Genomic DNA, 18,793 nt, shown 5'->3' with positions numbered 1-18,793 from the left:
CTATTTTGGGACATTAAGCTACATTCAGCTTTTTCACGTTAAGGATTTTATGTCCTTAATTTATTTATATATTTAGGCTACTTGTGCAAACCCTGGATACTTTTATTGGCACACAACAATATTGGTGGTATTTGTTACATTAGCTTCAAAAAGCACTGCTTCAGAAAGCTGCACTGCTTGTGAAAGAAGGGGATAGGGGAGGGGAGCTTGCAGCCAAGTGTCGGAAAAATGCATGCAACACAGAACCCGCTTCTCGCATCAGTCACTGACAGTAGGCTACAATAGGCCTACAGCATATGCATCGGGAAAAACACTTCGAGGATAAGCACAGCAGCAGTTTGTGACGTTGTTTAGTGTAACCTCATATATGAAAACTAGTATTGCCGTGGCAATACTGGTGACGGCGGCCACGAGACAGTAGAATGTAGGCCTAGAATGTTCATTATTTAAATAAACACATTTTCTCTGACTTCGCCTTTCTATGAGAATATTATGGAGATAGGGTAGAAAACTGGATTTAACTAAACAAATGTAACTAAGTAAACTGATTGTTCAGCCTACTCTACAATAGGCTATGTTGTCCCTCTCAGGCTGTACAGTAGGCCTATTGAAAGTAGGCCTAGGCTAATGAGCTTAATAGACACATTAACGCTTCCAGAATGACTTTCACACATGATGTGAATGATTTACAGTAGGCCTAGACACATTAGCGCTCCACGTGTAGATACTGTGCAGAATACAATGTCTGAATGGTGCTCAATGAGTACAGTTTTACTGTACATGTTTTCAGCCTTTATTGGTTAAAGACCATTTTTATTACGAAAATATTACGAAACTTCAAAAACTCAGTGTTTAAAACTCGGTGTCATTCAGACTCAACCCTCTTGTTGCTTGCTTGGTTCTTTGATGTCTTTTTCGTTGTCATTTGAACGTCGGCAAGCAGGCATGTTTTGCGGTTGCAATTGAAGTGAAATTTCTACTGTACAATATCCCAACCTATCCCACTCTGATATTTAGAGTTGTTCCGTTAAGATAAAATTCTTATTTAAATTTTGGGTTCGGCAAAGGATGTTTTTTGCCCTTTTTATTCATGCCCATTACAATTATGCTTATCCGCCCTGGCAAAATTTGTGCATTATGAATCGATCAGGAATCTAACCCTGCTTGCCATCGTCGCAGTCCCCTGCTCTACCATTAGTCTATCAACTGTATGTGAACGAAGGTGACAAATAGTGTATAAAACATATATATACACTCACGTTATTGTATTGTGTTTGGTAATGGCTCAACTGTCTCTGAAAAGGCATTTTTGGCATTCTGAAATGAAAAGGCTTTTTTTTTTGTAAAAAACGTTTTTTTATTTGGATTTCGATTCAAATCAACGAGTTGGCTGAAAAAGGCGGTAAGTGTTATTGTGTAGTCTAGGCCTACAACAGAATAATAGGTTGCTGTACAGTAGCCTACTGTACCTCTACGTAAGGTCAGCACCCTTGCTTAACTAACCCATGACTTGTGCCTTATCTCTAATACAGGCAGCTGTTACAAAGCTGATTCTGGGCGATCATGAGGACAGGGTGCCACAACTGGAAAGCCGTCTGGCCGACAGAACAGCGCAGCTTGCAGCAGAGAAAGCTCGAGTAGCCGAGAGAGACGCCGAGATTGATTGGTTGAAAGCGGAGGTCAACAACCTCAAACGAGAGCTTCAACAACTCCGAGAGACCAGCCACTTGGAGAGCCACAGAGACATTTTACAGGAGATGAGAGCTGGAATCGGATAACTTCTTGCAGATGTCTCCATTGGCCCTCTCCGTCACACTCAACGACAGCATCCAAGTTCCTAGTCAACACGCAGACGTGACCTTGCGTGAGACCACATAAGATTCACCAACAGAGCTACGGCCAAGGGGGCAGATACTTGGACTTGGTAGAAAACTGGATTTAACTAAACAAATGTAACTAAGTAAACTGATTGACACTACAGTAGGCTATGTTGTCCCTCTCAGGCTGTACAGTAGGCTAATTATAAGTAGGCTAATGAGCTCAATAGACACATTAGCGCTTCCATAATGACTTTCACAACTGATTGTTTAGCCTAGGCCTACTCTACAGTAGCCTAGGCTATAGGTTATGTTCCCCCTCTCAGGCTGTACAGTAGGCCTATTGAAAGTAGACTAATGAGCTTAGACACATTAGTGCTTCCAGCCTACTGTAATGACTTTCACACATGATTTGAATGATTTACAGTAGACACATTAGCGGTCCACGTGTAGAGACTGTGCAGAATAGGCTACAATGTGTGAATGGTGTTTAATGATTTGCCAATATAATAGTCTTCTACAGGGTTGCATGTAGCTACATGCTTTCAGCCTTAATTGGTTAAATGACCATTTTTATTATGAAAATATTTTTAAAACATCAAAAACTCGTGTCGTTCAGACTCAAACCTCTTGTTGCTTGCAGTTTGTTAAATAAAGCGCTGCAGATTACATTATTTATTTCTGATTAATTGCGCCTTTCAATGTATTTTGCAACATGCTTGTTAGGCTGGGCTACTGTCAATGTACTTGTACAGGTAAATGTTCAACAATTGCTGGTGTACAGGCTATAATCAATTAGCTAAATCATTTGTCCAGCTGTTTAAACATTTTTTTGTGCTACATTCAAACGCAAAAGGTGCTTTGATATCTTCTTCGTTTGAACGTCAAACGAAATGCAAGCAGGCATGCTGTGGTTGCAATGAATGAGGATATTGGTTTTATCTGCGGATTTATTTTTGCATTATTTTGAATATTCGCTCCAGTCTCAACAGCACGTCTACTTTTTCCACACGCAAGTTCTAACACACATATCCCCTCTCGCTTTCTCTCTCTCCATCCATGCGCACGGTGCTCTCTTAAAGGAGCTGCACCATTTTACAACAATTGCATCTACATTTTCATATTAGAATGTTTTGTCAAGTGTAAGCTTAAACTACCGTGATCAATTTATGTTCCCATGCCCCCGCTGAAAGTCTCATGCGCTTATCGTTACACTATCAAATCTATAAGTAACCGTGACAAATAGGGTATAAGATATATAAACTGATGCTATTGTTTGGTAATGGCTCAACTGTCTCTGATTGTTCTACTGACTTGGACTGACTTGGAAACTGCGTCATGGAAGCAGTTAGTCAAGTCGCATCAAAAATAGTAGTGGCAGAATTCCCAAGTGACACCTTGTGGTTGTTTGTGTCAACTGCAGTTTGTGCCATTTCTGCCGAGAAAATGGGGTGAGTGATTCATGCAGGAACCCGTCCAAACTTAACTGATACCCACTGTACTTCTCTGCGTTCACCTGCGCATTAGCCTACTCTTGTTTGAATTACTCACGAACCCGTGCTCGCATTGATATGGCAAGCATCAGATGAAAGAGACACAGGGCTATCTATCCATTGGTACCATGTATATCGATCTTTCTGGGTTATAAAAAAAGACGAAGTGACTGCAAAATAATGTCATGTACAAAAAGCAAATTCCTACATTGCATCACAATTTGTTGGACAAAGAAACACTTTTTTGCCTTTACTTTGTTCATGGCAATGCAGTAAAAAGTTGTCCAATATGGTCAATCTATAATCTCAATGTTTCATGTGACGCGCCAAAGCTACATTCATGCATTGTTTTGCTACGGTCGAAAATGTTTCTGTGTAATTTGTCAGCTGTGATCAAATGCGTTCAATAACTTCCAACTGTCATAAATATAACATGCTTATGATTAATGTTTGTATGGTGTATCTAATCTAGGCCTCTCTTATGTTCAATCAAATGAGCTTTGCCCACCCGTTTTTTTCTGTGCCCACCCTTTTGAACATTTCTGGCTACGCCACTGATGCCAACAATGCAAAATAGTTTCCTTGCGATTGGAAACTCCTGTAGCCGCATAGGATTTCAAAACATCGCGACGTGAAATGCCACAAAAAGCAGTTTGTGAATAGGTCTTAGTGAGTTAGGAGTCCTCTCGACTTCTTTTAAGCTGTCCCATACTTAGGTGCTACTTTTAGGTCTAAAATGCTTCGTGAATTACTTTTAGTGAAAAAAAAAAGTTAGGAGTGACACGCCCATTATTTTTAGGAGTTGCTCCTAAATTCATCAGGTACTTTTAGCTTTTTTTTTTCTTTGTGAATACGGCCTCAGAGGTGGAAAGGTGCTATTTGTTGGGGACAGGGCCAGATTAACAATTCATAGACCCCTGGGCACAAATGTCTGATGGGCCCCCCTGCCCCCACCTAACATGAATCGGGTGGTCAGTTAATAGGCCTATAAAGTGAAGATTTTCTTTGCCATCTAAGGCACGAGCGCATCTGTGAGGCCAAGCCTCAACAAGTAGCCCGTTTGTTGAATGAAAATTACATGAATTACATTACATGAATTAAATGAAAATTACATTTAATTAAACTGCGAAAGCAAGAGAAAGCATGCTCTGGGAACAGAGCACAGTTGCCTGTCTAGTATAACCATGGGTATGTCTACAAGGAAAATGTGCGCTAGTTAGTGCACTTCGGGGGTGGCTGCACCCCCACTTCCAACTGCCTGATAGGTGAAGAGAACAAGAAATGGAGAAACATCAACGCAATGCCTTGGTAGGCCTAATGTTATTAGATTGGATTTTGTAGTTAGGCTACTGCAAATGTAACACCCTCGTTTCTATGAAACTGGAAACAATTGAACCAGGAGACTTTGGGTGTGTTCGAAACGGGTGACAGCTCCCTACTGCCTCCCTCCCTACATAGAGAGCTGTCTCACTAGACATGACTTTAAATGCATCTTTTAAAAATGAGCGTAGCACTCTAGAATCTTTGGTTAACACTACGATATGACGTTAGCAAAGGCCTGACGTTAAACTAAATTAGCTTACGTAAGCTAGCAGGCTAACGGTATAAATTAGTTTTACGGCCGGCAGATATATCAGACCAGACGCTATTAATGGTTACAACAATGGCATAATCAGATAGTAAATTGTTTATTTCTAATCTGTAATCTACAAATCTAAGCAAAATAAGGTCACACAAATGACATTTTAAACAGATTCAGCAGCCATTACCAATGTCATCCGCCATGTTTGTTTACCTTTCACAGCTGTTTCAGACGTTGCCGCAAGGGATTATGGGTAGGAGGGAGCATGAAGTGTGCATCGATGCTGACTTCAAAAAAAACGTTATTTGGGAATTCTAAGATATCTTAAAAGGCAGCAGAATTAGTTTTTTCGGTTTCGAACCGCACTTGCTGCCTTGCTCCCCAGTTAGATATCTTAAAAGGCAGCAACTTTACCCATTTCGAACACAACCTTTGTCACAAGACAAAACAGATGTCTTAAAGCCCATTAGATTAACATGAACCTACTGTGGTTTAGATTTGTATGGCAGAAGCCTAAGACAAATATTTGGTTAGACTAGGCTAGCTAACTTTAAACTGACACAACGTAACATAATGTTCATCTGGATATCAACATGAAATCCAAAACTTCTCACCCCTGTTACCCATTGGCCTTCTTGTCTTTTCTCTGATTGTCTAACACTCTGTAAAGCGCCATGAGACATATGTAATGTTTTGGCGCTCTATAAATAAAATAAAATTGAAATTGAAATTGAAAATTAAATTTGTTGATGGGGATGGAGTTTGTTAAATATTTTAGAAAGGAAACTGATAAGTCATACAAGTGTATACCTACTATTCCTTCAAAACTACTAGATACTAACAATGTAGAGCAAGAACAACCCTGTGGTGACACTGTTATAGTGAGTAATCTAAGAAGACACATTTCGCGGAAACATAAGAGTGTGCTATGGCAAAGAAAAATGTGATCAATTTGAATATGCTTCATATCAAGTAATCAAGTGCTTCATGTAAGTAATTAACTGGTACACTTAATAGGTTTATTCCACTGTATCAAAAAAGTAACAAGGTTGTAGCAGCACAGCTGTTACATGTAGACTATAGACAATGAGGCTTCTGGATAAGAATGGTTTGTATATCAAATCTATCATGACCAGATTTACCCCATCCAGTGGGTATCAGATCAGCTCTTTGCCTCTGATGAAAATTTAGGCAAATTGGCAAAGTTTTGTAAAAGCACTCAGTATTACAATGTAACAACTATATGCAGGTACCCACAAATACATAATGCAAACAATTATAGTACCTGATAGTACATGTTGTTACACAGGTTGTACCACTGTACCTAATTAGGTAGGTACACTGTAACAGCGACACATTAAAATAAAGTGTTACCCATTATTCAATTAAATCACCTCAGACACACACTAACTTCAATAAAGTGTATACAGTAGCCTACATGTTTTGCAGTGCTTGCTTTTTGTTAGATTGATGGCTTTGAAACGTAGCCTAGCCTAAATGCCAAGATCAAGGAATGACATGCCGGTGCATTAACGATAGGCTAATCTTGATAGCCTAGCCTAACTCAAAAGCCTAAACTCAACAACATATTCAGTAACAAGTGGTGCATTAGAGCATGGCTTGTAGGCTAGGATATCTTAATTCACATCACAGCCCGTAATACAAGGCTACATGTCAACTGGAAAAAAAATGTTTCTCATATATGCTAGCTCTTGCTTGCAAATGATAGTCATTGACTGAAAACTATGCGAGTTTGTTGGAGCCGCAATGACACACCTTCCACACACACACCAGCAGCAGGAATGTAGTAATTTAGAGCCTACCTTTTGTTGAACCCTGGTTAAAATCCATACCAAACAACCGACGAGAAAGAAAATCCATTAAATCTGCCACGAGTTTTTAAAACTTGCTGCCGGCTAGTCAAAACTCCCAAGTTGTTACAGGCTGTCGATTCTAGTATCAATGCAATCCTAAAGTTTAGTGTAGCTGCGGGTTAGTGGGGAAATTAAAGCTAGTTGCAAAGCAGGCAGCTTTAAATTGCAGTAATATAAAATGACAAAATAAAGGCAACCAAGCACATCCTAATCTACCTAATTTGTGTGGGAGAACTTTGTTTTATCATCTGCATTTGGTTAAGTTTCCATTCTATCCAGGAAAATGTATAGGCCTACAGTGTTTAATCATAATTTTTGAAAAGACCTACACACATCATCAAAATGTATTCCTGATTTCATGATAATAATGCAAATACTGTAAGTAAAATCCCAAGAAAAATGAATTCCTATGTTTTCACTGAAACTTTTCAGCAGACATTAAGATGCTACAATGGGATGATTCTGAAATATTTTTGCTGTTCTAGGCTGGTTATCGAAATAAACAAGCCAATGAGTCTAAATTAGTGCCTCATATCCAAACAGAAAAATATGCTTTATATATATTAAAACATCAAAACACTCTCATTCATCATTTTCATATGATGTTGATAAATATGAAGCCATTTTATCATAGTGAGTCCAATAGGGTTAATATTGCTTAAATTTTAAGTGAAAGTTATCATTGTTATCATAACACTGTGCTATAAAATAGAAGTTAAGGTATTTTGCCTTAGTATGACAGATTGTCATTTTGTGGGCAATACTAAGGCAGAATACAGTAACTTCCAAAAAAGGGTCAAAGGTCAAATTTGAGTTCAATTTTTTTGTAGATAGATTAATACAGGTATACACTACAAAATGTGTAAATTACAAAATTATACCTATTACTCAATTGTCAGGACATTAAGATAACTTTAAAGTAATTTTTCTCAGTTTCACACTCTGGTGAGTTATGGTCTTTTGCCTTAGTAGAGCAGTACTCTGGGAACCACTTAACGAGCGCAGCTGGTTCTATTATGATGTCACAGACCTCCATTTAAGTCTATGCATCCCCTCTAAAGAGATTTTTTGATATTAATATAATATTAATAACACTTGGTTAGATTCTAATTTTTGGTTATTTAAATTCTGGAAGGTGGAGTCAAGGACAGATTTACAGTAATTTCCTGTGTATTGTGTATAAGCCGCAGGACAGCTAAAATAAACAAAACCATATTAATACCATTTTACAGTAACTACCCCCGTGTATTAATCTCATAGCTGAAGACATTTTGCAAAATCAATGTATAAGCCGTGGCTAATAGTTGGGAAATTACGGTACATGAGAAATGAGATAAACAAAAAAGACACATAAGTAAAGTGAGAAGGTGCAGAAGGTGATGATTTGTTTTCAAAATTATCCACTCAATATTTTCGTCATAATGACCCGCAAGTAACTGAAACCGTGGCTCCTGAGTCCGCGAGTATGGGGTTCCACTGTACTTTACACTTGAATTAACATAACTTTGACTAAATTCAATCAAAGCCATGTCTCCATATACTCATCAGACATTAAAGTACCTGTCATTGGCGGGTGGAGATATAGCCCCTTGGAACAGCCAAATCCCAAGAACAGCATAAACATAGTAAACCACCTACAAGAGAAAGGAGAAGCAACCAGTTAACAGGAAAATGTCAACACTTTTTGATTACAGATGAAATTGGACTCACTTAAGGCCAATTTTTAGTCCTGGTGAAGTGTCGCTCAATAAATTATGCCGTAAAAGTGACAATTTCTGTCTGTTGGTGTGTTGCGAAGCTTGTCGTGTACATAATAAAATTTGAAACAGCGCAGATGTTGTCGCATACTCTGACTGGGTACCAACTCAGTTCTACTGGAGTTTCAGTTCTATTGTGTGTTGCCTTTGTCACGGTGTTTGTCTGTTTACTTTTGTTTTGCAGTGACATGTAACATTAAAGCCCAAGTTGTTACACTGCAAAACTGCTTATCTAACAAAACGTTTTATTAATCTTATATCAAGATCAAAAAACTTACCTAGTGCTTTCTCGTAAATCATTTGAGTTAATTTAAGAAGAGTTTGACTTATTTTAAGACGTCTCATCCTGAAAACAAGCACATTTGTCCTAAAAACAAGCACATTTGGCCGCCAGTGTGTTTTTGTGCAAATTTGTCTCAATAAAGTCTTCTTAAATTAAGTCAAAATAATATTTCAAGAGAGGGCTAGGTAAGTCTCTTTATCCTAAAAACAATACCTAATGGAATTTTTGATATTAATATAAGATTAATAACACAGTGTAAAGAAACTAACAGACTAGCAGACGTTCTATTCAACAATTTGTCACTGGCACAGGGCTCAGTTCCCCGAAAGCATCTTAAGCCTAAGAGCGTCGTAAATTCCCTCTTACAAACGTCTTCAAGGGGAACTTGACAACTATTTCAACGTAATAAACCCGTTTAGAAATCATTTGGATTGTTAAATGACCTGTTCCGGTGAAAATGGTGACTTTTCCCGCTGCCCCTAGCGTCCCCAGGCGGAAAACCAACCTTGCAACATTGAGACTACCGTCCCGGAAAGTGAAGTGAGAAACAAGAAACTCGTTTTAAATCGTGTTTCTTACCTTGTAACATCCACATTGTCTGCCGAACTTATGCTAACCGTTTTGCTAGCTTGTAAACAAATCCATGTGCTTTATCGTTACCTTTTTCCACAGTTTGAAATAGCATAATGCACAATTTCTCCAGCAGAGGGGGATATCCTGCAAATCCTGCTTTACCTGTGATTAATCAGATTTTAGCGTGCAAATTAAATAGCATAGCCTACATTTAATGGTTATAATAATGTGATGAAAAGCGGACTAAAATGCAATCAAGTTATGAAATGAGACGTTGCCAGAATAGTTTGCCATTATCTTTGCTAAGTTAAGGCTATATTTTATTAGGCCTATGAGGTAAAAAGCAGAGAAAGCAACATGTGGTTTAGTCTGTACTGCATCAAATCTAAGCCTACACATTTCCTCACTTTCTTACTCGACTTCTTTCTTATCTTCAAACGTGTTCTTAAGTGACACCGCGAAAAAATATTGCATGGTGCAACAATCTAATCTTAAATAATTACAATTATTTATGTCTGTGTGTGGTATATAATCTACTTGGAATGCTTACATGCAGATGTCAACGTGTTTCTATTTTTGTATTGATGTGAATAATTAAGTTTAAGTTTAAACGGTAGGCCTATAGCTGTGACGTGCAGTCACCTGACATCACCATCAAATTAGAGGATATTTCAGAACTATTAACGTGGACAGCTCCCCTTAAGAGCATCTTAAGAGCTGTTCACGCTACGAGCATGTTCGGGAAACAGTCCGAAAAACCAAACAAACGATCGTAAGATGAATCGTAGAAAACCCTCTTAAGAGCGTGTCTCCGTCGTTATCGGGAAACTGGGCCCAGGACTATGAAAGCCTGCACACACAACAAAATCAGGGAAGGAAATTAAATATTTTGTCCACCTGCCACTGTGGCTGGTGGATTCCAAAATCTACCAACCACTCAACCTTTTCACCAGCCACCAGAGATACAGTATGAAAATGTGATATCATGATTAAAGTAACCTACACGATCACGGTTATCAGCATTATTGCGATATGATTAAAATGGAGGCGGGAGGGACCAGGGGGAGGGACTCTCGGCTAACCCCCATAGAAGCCCATTCATTTAAGGATTTTTTTGAAATACCATAACTTCATATAACATATATAATGTGCCGACATTGTAGCTTCTGTATTATCTACATAAACAATACAAGGCAAAACAGACTCGACTACCCGTAAGAATGTTGGTTTTCGATGGATTGACCGTAGGTTGGAAAAGTGGAAAGAAGATTAGCTTCTAGACTATAACTTTTTTGTTTTGTTTTACCATGACTGTGTTTGAAGATGATCATGCTTCATCAGGTTCCCTCTTAATCTCCACATGCCACCGACAGGTGATATAGGTGATTCACCAGGTCACATGACCATACCAATTAGCACAAGGTACCACCCAATTCACAACCTGGTCTTCCATACAATCCAGTCCAAAGTCCTCATAACCAAGCCCACATACATCACAGTACATCCATAGTCCATACATTACCCACAACAATGCCCAAAACCTAAATATATATACATTTGGAATTTACATTGCTATGCATTCAACAATATTCAATTTCATTTCTATCAAAGTCTTTGGTATTTGCACATTGCATTTTTGCACATTAGTATTTGCACATTGCATTTTCAGGCTAATTGGTATGGTCATGTGACCTGGTGGAGATTAAGAGTGAACCTGATGAAGCATAGGCGAAACGCGTTGTTCACTACTAAATAAAATCAGCAAAGAAATCCCACCAGTGTGCGGTGATCCTTCACTCTCCTGAGTTACAAGATTCAGTTCGATGGCTAACGTCACAAAGTTAAGTGCGAGTTTGCACAGTACGATGGGGACCCAACTGAAAAAAAAGTTCAATTTGCATCAGTGCCCTCCCATTGAAAACGACGGAGTCTGTTTGCTACCAACAGCTTTTTCAATAGTGGTGCTTCGGCATCGGGCTAGCCATGCAAATAAATCACTGTTTTACACCCATTTACGAGGCTCAATGTATCTCCACACTTCATTGGTAGACTTCCGAGGGCCCTGACATTTAAAACCAGACATTGAGAACTTTGAAAAGCACTGGTAGTTTACTTACAAGACAATTTATACAGACAGTATCTTCACGAAGTTTAGCGTTTGCAGCCATCTTGAATTTAGTCACGATAAATCGAGCAACGAGTAAGAATGAACAGCTATGATAAGGGATCAGATTCCAAAAATAATTCAGTGGAAATGCATGGATTCCAGTTTCTTCCAGTAGCAGCAACTGGAATCCATGCATTTCCACTGAATTATTTTTGAAAACTTGTTAGTTACAAAACTAACAAGTCAAAATCTTTCTGGGACGGGATCATAGAAGAGATATGGTGTCTCGAAATGTTCATTTCTATGAGTATGGAAATGCACCATAGTTTATCTTTTATTTCTTTGCATTGTGCAGGCTACATTCACAAATACATTATCCTACATAAACAGAATATAGGAACAGAAGAATGTCTCGGATCCATAGTTTATTGCGACTGCAAGATTGGCAGCCCTATTAACAGTCAGTAATGGTGACTTCTATTCTTTGCTATTGCGACTGTCCGTGCGGCACATCCTTATTCAACATGACTTCTAACTTTGTTTAAAAGATTACAGAAGCTAGGTTTAGCTGTGACAATATCCTGGGTAATATCCTAACAGCTAATGTTATTTTACACAGTAAAATCCGCATTTGAAAGCCTGGTCGCCAGTTGCCAGTTTGTATGGCTAGTTATTTTGCCTACTTAGTACTCTCTGCATAATGAAAAAGCTTTGTACAGTGGGCAGTGCTTCGACTTGGCCAGCTTCCCTCACGGTCCGCGCGCGGGATCACGCGACTTTAATTTGTATTTTTCCAGTGACGCTGCAACGACGCTGCAACAACCGGCAGAGGTCTCAAGTGAGCAGGGTGTCTCGTAAAAAGAAATGGAGCTGGAAAACCATAATTTGTAATGGATGCAACCGCGAGATACGCTTGTCATAGGCGCCGATACCGTGGGTGCTCCGTCTCTCGGGCACCCACTGAAAACATCGAGCACCCACGTGTGCCAGCTTACAGTCCCGGCTAAATTTACATTCATTTAAAATCAAACATAGCAGTTTATGTTAAATTCAACATCTCTCATAATGTGATTGGATATGTTGCTGTCAATTCCCTACTTCATATACTAACCACCAATGACAGCGTCTCTCGTATGAAAATTCCTGACACTTCCCACCTGAAGAATTAACGCAAGGCTTTGTCGGGTCTTCAGCCCCGAATGTTTAAAATGTATATAGCCCTGAATATCACTTTAAAAGTAGTCTGACAAAGCTTATTGTTTTGTGACACAGCTAAACACTGGTACCTCATAGAACGTCTATAACATAGCCTAGGTGGTCGCAACTCACAAAAGTAAAGTAGATAGAAAGAACTCATGCAAATCTTGCCTACAACACGCAGACAGCTTTATGCGCAGGGGAGAGAGCACGCACGCGCACTGTGCTTTATGATTGTTGCCTTCTGATGGTATCTTGCTAATTCACTGAACTGCATTAGGTGACACAAATGGTATTGCCTTTATCTTATAACTCCTTGTCTGAGCGACTACCAGGCCTATGGTTTTTAAAAGTCAGATGTTCCCTGACAAAGACATTCGAAAATTAAGAATGTTTATTGACTTGAAAAATACACACATTTTTGCAAACTCCCTTCATTCAACCCTTGAAGACATCGCGGTCTGGTGCGCTATGTAGATCGTTTCTCGTACCATTTAATTTCTCAGAATTTAGGTCTACTAGGCCTACAATAACGTCATCACCAAATACATCTTTTATTTTTAGTTGATCAACCACAAAGAGTAGCATAGGCCTACTGTGCACAGTGCACTGACGACTGTAGCAGCCCAAGGTAACCAGTGGTTGTAGATGAGAGGCAACCCCTTGTTTCAGATAGCCTGGACAACATGTTACCTGGGTGTTGCCTACGTTATTAATTAATGGTAGCCTACAATAGTTAATTGATTCGCGTAACATATTAGTTGGCTCAAAGAGTAGGGAATCAGGATAGAGAGAGTCACGCGTGTGTTGCTTTTGCGGGATCGAATCCAGTTTAATGCTAGTTTTCAAAACATATTTTTTACATGTCTTTGGTCCGAGTAGCTGTAATGTCGCCGAGCGCTCATGGCGTATGAAAAGCGACTTCAAACCGCCTAAAACAACTTGTTTGTGAATGTCTGACAACTGCTGCAGCGCATGCACGCGCAAGGAAACTAGTAGGTGGAGAAACTAGAAGGCACACAACACCGGAACGATTTTAAGGCTATTTCGCATAGGGTACTCAATGCTATTTCACACGCATTATAGCGACCCCCACTCACCGGGGTTAGGTGGAAGGTGTTAATAGACGATTGGCATAGCCTACAGTGGACTAGGGCTGTCAAAATTGCTAAAAAATGACGTTCGAATATCCCCTCTAAAATAAACACATGTATTCGAATATATTGGAATATCTAGGCTATATTATTTGCGCATTATGTCAGTGACTGTTCTATCAGATCTGTTTTTAACTTTTTGTATGGTTATTGCTTGACAGGGGGGATCCCAAGCAGCTTTTAGCCATAAGGCATTTCCTAATTCACCCAACACTGATATTCAAAATGTTGAAACTATTTCGGCATAGCCTATAAGCTGTTCAATTAAATGTAATGTTAGTTGTAAACAAACGGGCTACTTGGTGAGGCTTGGCCTCACAGATGCGCTCGTGCCTTAAATGGCAATACAAATCTTCACGATAGGCCTATTAACTGACCGCCCGATTCACGTTGGCTGGGGGGCAGGAGGGGGCCATCAGACATTTGTTCCCAAGGGTCTATGAATTGTTAATCCGGCCCTGCCCCCAACGAACGCAACTTTCCACCTCTGAGACAGCTGAAAAGAAGTCTAGAGGACTCCTAACTCACTAAGACCTACTTACTGTAGGCTGCGCAAACCACAGGCCTTTTCTTGGGCAAGCCTGCACTCGCGGCAGGCCTTCTGTTGAAGAATTTGATATAAATCCTGCGCTAACAGTAATCCTCCTACCCCCCGCTACCACAGCTGTGGATAGTGTGGCATGCTCACGCTTTATGTCTCCTTCGTGCAAACTAGGCCTATAGCCCAACCATTTATGTCTTCAAAAAATAAAAACTTGCCAGATATGCCTTCATATCTTTGGGCTTCATTCAGCATTTTGTTCTTCCACTGGAAATGACTATTCTACATTTGCTGCCTGCTGCATCCTTTCTGTTTGTATTGTTTAGAAAATGTTTGACGTCTTGAGTTAATGCATTAAACATTGTCATAGTTGTCTAAGCCTCTGCTGTGAGGCCAAACCCATGAACAAAGACGCATTGATATCTGCAGTAGTTTTTTTTTTGGCGAAACAAGCTCACAGCCGAACGAGTCATAGCACTGAAGGGAGAGGCAACTGGCATGTGATCTCCCCACGGGCCAATGGATGTACAAGTTTTCTCCTGTGCCTACGATATTCAATCCAGTGTTTTGTCAAGTTGCAAAATGCTATTCGTTTTAACAAATTTTTATGATTAAGTACTTTTTGTATAGGGTACTATCTTAATTGCTTTATACTCAATACTTGACCAATGGCTATTGCATCTGTCTATTGAAAGTGGCATGTGATCTACTGTGTAGGCTTCATAAACTAAAATAAACAGATTGCTAATGGCCTACAAGCTGATCTAGGGTGTGTTTCCCGTACAACTATGGAGGTTAGCTTTTTACTAACAGGATGCATCGTTCAACTAACCAACATGTAAGTTACGACTGTTTCCCAAAACTGTCGTACTTACATAGTACTGTAAGTTTTGACCATGATAGTTTCCAAACTTCAGTAGTCTGGACTAAGGTGGTTAATGACGTTTAGTAGCACGTGAACGGGCACCTGCACATACTTCTGTGGCGCATTGCGTTAAGGCCAGCAGATGACAGCCACCGTTGCATAGCAGTTACCAGTCCCCTGTCCAAGAGTTCGAATCTGGGTTAAGATTTTGACAACAATATTGACATCGTTGTTTACCTAAGTTTATCTTTTGTGCAGATCATATTATCAAAATCAGAATCAGCCTTCTTGGCTTGGTTTGCGTAAACTAACAAGGACCCCCCCCCCCCCCCCCCCCCTCCATGAAAATCAAAGGCTACGTGCACATGGCTGCAAATTGACTTTTAATGCCTTGGGCATTTTAAAATATGGATGTATGGTGGTTAGAAGTGTAAATGTCAATTAGAAACCTAAATATATTTATAATTATTAATTTGCAAACAAATAACTGGCATCAGTGACGTCTTTGACATGAAGATCCCTGGAACTATGCTTCTACTAGCATTCTACCACAGGTTGAGAGGTGTAGTTGTAACTACACAACTTTACGATAGTGGTTGCGAACGTTCGTTGCTACTATGGTTTTGGGAAACACTAACGTAGTGGAACGATGCATTGGACTATGTAAGTTCCAAATATGAATGTAATTCTGCGGCATAAAGCAGATGTATTTGTTTATTGTACAGAAAAATAAAAATGACACGTCAAGCAGTCAATTGACTACATTGCAGTCAAGAAGTAGGGCAAATTAATTTACGAAACCAAAACGTGGGTCATAGTTGTCTAAGCCTCTATAGCGTAGCCTGTTAAAAACGTCGCAGAAGCCTACCCAAGGCTACAGATTAATTCTGAACAGTTATTTCTCTACTGGCTCAATTATCACACCACTGTTTTGATTTGCGTAGTTGCGTTAACCCAACACTGACAATAATGTAGACAGCCAATTTCGATTTCGATTTTCGTTACCAGTAGTCAAGCCTTAAGCCATACCCAAGTAGCCTAAATCGAGGTAAATCGAGCTTTTTCAGAAGGGGCGGCAGGCAGAGCGATGTACAGTGGCAGAGCGACGCACAGTGGCTGAAAGTGGTACTAAAGCTTCACGCAGCTTCACGCCTCGTAATGCGCGACTGAAGTGGCCATTTGAAAGCGATGCCCACTGTATGTCCCCTTTTTTCTTCTTGGGTGGCATAACTCATCTACAAACCACAAACAGGGGCAAACATGTACATGCTGAAGGGCAAAGGGAATTTGGCCTTTTATGGGGTATGTATTGGCAGACAGCCCTGGTAACTTACCGTTGTCGTTGACACATCTGCTCGCTTGACTGCCAGTGCAAATTAGCCTGTGCTTTGACACTCTCTGTGCGTGTAGCGTGCGTGTCAGATAACCCTTTCCCCTCGTTTTTTTAGCCAATCAAATGACGATGTTTCTCGTACTGTCGTGCTGGCTGTCGGAATGATCAGCAGCACATATAAGTTCGCTAAAAGATTGGTGGGGACAATTTTGTCATCTTAAAATTTTGATTAGGACTTGTCCTTAGCGTCCCACCCTAAATCTACGCCCATGAGTATAAATATAAGTATAAGTAGATATACTCTTTTGATCCACACTCAGCACACAGTGAACACACAGTGAAGCACACACTGATCCCGACGCAGTGAACTGCCTGCTACAGTGGCGCTCGGGGAGCAGAAAGGGGTTAGGTGCCTTGCTCAAGGGCACTTCAGCCGTTCCTACTGGTCGGGGTTCGAACCGGCAACCCTCCGGTTACAAGTCAAAAGCGCTAACCAGTAGGCCATGGCTGCCCCAATAAATAAAGCATATTGATAAAGAGAAAATCAACATTAAATCAATATTTGCCAGGGGTATGAATAATTTTGTTGTTAATAAATCCATGTGCCCTTCTTTGAATTTGAGCCCCTGCCCCTCAAAAGGTCTCTGCACAGCCCTGCTTAGTTTGTAAAAGGGAATTCTGTGAAGTAGTTGCCCTGTTACTATAACAGAATAGACAGATCGGGCATAGTCAGAGTGTAACACCTTGTTCTTTATGGCTTGAGAGTTACAGCTCTACGAGGTTTCTCTGAAACTCTGAGTGTTATTAATGTTAATAGTCTGAGAGCCAGATGCATACACATTTGCGAACACAGTGTTATCAGCACCATGGCCAACCCACAGAAACCGCATACTATGACACTTATGTCAACGTTATATTTATCAAACCTGCAGTTCATCGGGTAAACAGCGCCTTTCTCTGCCCCCTACCACAATTTACGGACGTTAACAACTGAATGACATACTTCAATCACAAGCGCAGTTGAATGAAGTTAACTAAGATAGATAGATAGATAGATAAATAGATAGATACTTTATTGATCCCCAAGGGGAAATTCAAGGTCTCAGTAGCATACAGACATCACACACAACATTCACTAACAGCAGAAAAAGTAATTAAAAGTATAATATAAAAAAAACACAACTAAGCAATAAGGACAGTAGAAGATAAAGCATATACTAAAATACAAATTATACTAAATAACACTAAATCTAAATCAAGTCTAAAACAGTATCCACATAGTGGGTGATTAAGCATGAGGCGCTTGCAATGACTGAGGCAGGGACTGAGCCTGTGATGCTCTGTGCATAGTAAGGTAAGGTGCTCTGTGAGAGTGAGTGTCATGGTGATGGTGCAAATGAGTAACTCCAACAGTGCGACAGTGCAAGAATAAAGTCTAGAGACCAGCATAAAATAAATATGGACGTATAAGAGAGTAGGCATGGTAATATAAAAAAAAACTATAGAAAAACTATATATGTACATATATACTGTATATATATAACTATATTAAGTAAAGGTATAAGTGTGGCCACAATCTGGCTGTGGGAAGGAGGGAGGGGTTATGCAAATGTGCTAATATAGCACGCAAACAGTGAAGCAGTAAGACAGTGGTAAAAAGTGGCTAGTGGATAGACAGTACACAAACATGGAGAGGGTGGAGAGGCAGACAGACTATGTGGAGAAGTCTATCTCTCCACTTCCCTTAAGTGAAGCATTGAACAGTTCAATGGCCCTAGGGACAAAAGTCAGATATTGTCCTTTTGTCAGATATTGAAGTGATGCACTCCAGTTCAGCTCCCACTACAGAGCCAGCTTTCCTTACCAGCCTGTCAAGTCGCCCAGCATCCTTATCCTTTGTGCTTCCTCCCAGCATACCACTGCATAGAAGAGGACGCTGGCAACAACAGACTGGTAGAACATCCTGAGGAGCTTGCTGCACACATTGAAGGACCGCAGCCTCCTCAGGAAGTACAGCCTGCTCTGCCCTTTCTTCTGCGTCAGTGTTGGCTGACCAGTCCAGTTCATTGTCCAGGTGGAGACCTGTAGATACTTGTAGGTGCTTAACACCTCCACATTGACCCCATGAATGGAGACTGGTAGCAGAGCGGGCTTGGACCTGCGGAAATCCACCACCATCTCCTTGGTCTTTGAAGTGTTGAGTTGAAGGTGATTGAG

General features: G+C 40.1%; 1 protein-coding gene and 1 long non-coding RNA gene across 5 annotated transcripts in view; one reads left to right on the top strand and one right to left on the bottom strand.

Moving 5' to 3' along the window:
- Nucleotides 1-18,793, bottom strand: part of LOC121681596 (two pore calcium channel protein 2-like) — a 225,836-nt gene that overhangs the window by 48,150 nt on the left and 158,893 nt on the right. For all 4 annotated transcript variants that reach the window (XR_006022199.1, XM_042061418.1, XM_042061417.1 and 1 more), the window contains one exon: nt 8,327-8,400. Coding sequence is in view for 3 of the 4 variants with exons in the window: in XM_042061418.1 (XP_041917352.1) it covers nt 8,327-8,400 (74 nt within the window). In the remaining variant the exon portion in view is untranslated. The remainder of the gene's footprint in view (nt 1-8,326; nt 8,401-18,793) is intronic.
- LOC121681612 lies at nt 765-17,869 on the top strand. Its single transcript, XR_006022214.1, has 3 exons — nt 765-886; nt 16,810-16,814; nt 17,858-17,869. It is a non-coding gene; the product is annotated as an uncharacterized LOC121681612 (long non-coding RNA).

This window comes from Alosa sapidissima, chromosome 14 (assembly GCF_018492685.1).
Source record: "Alosa sapidissima isolate fAloSap1 chromosome 14, fAloSap1.pri, whole genome shotgun sequence".
In the NCBI taxonomy this organism is placed as follows: Eukaryota; Metazoa; Chordata; class Actinopteri; order Clupeiformes; family Clupeidae; genus Alosa; species Alosa sapidissima.
This window is presented reverse-complemented; position numbering and strand designations above follow the sequence as displayed.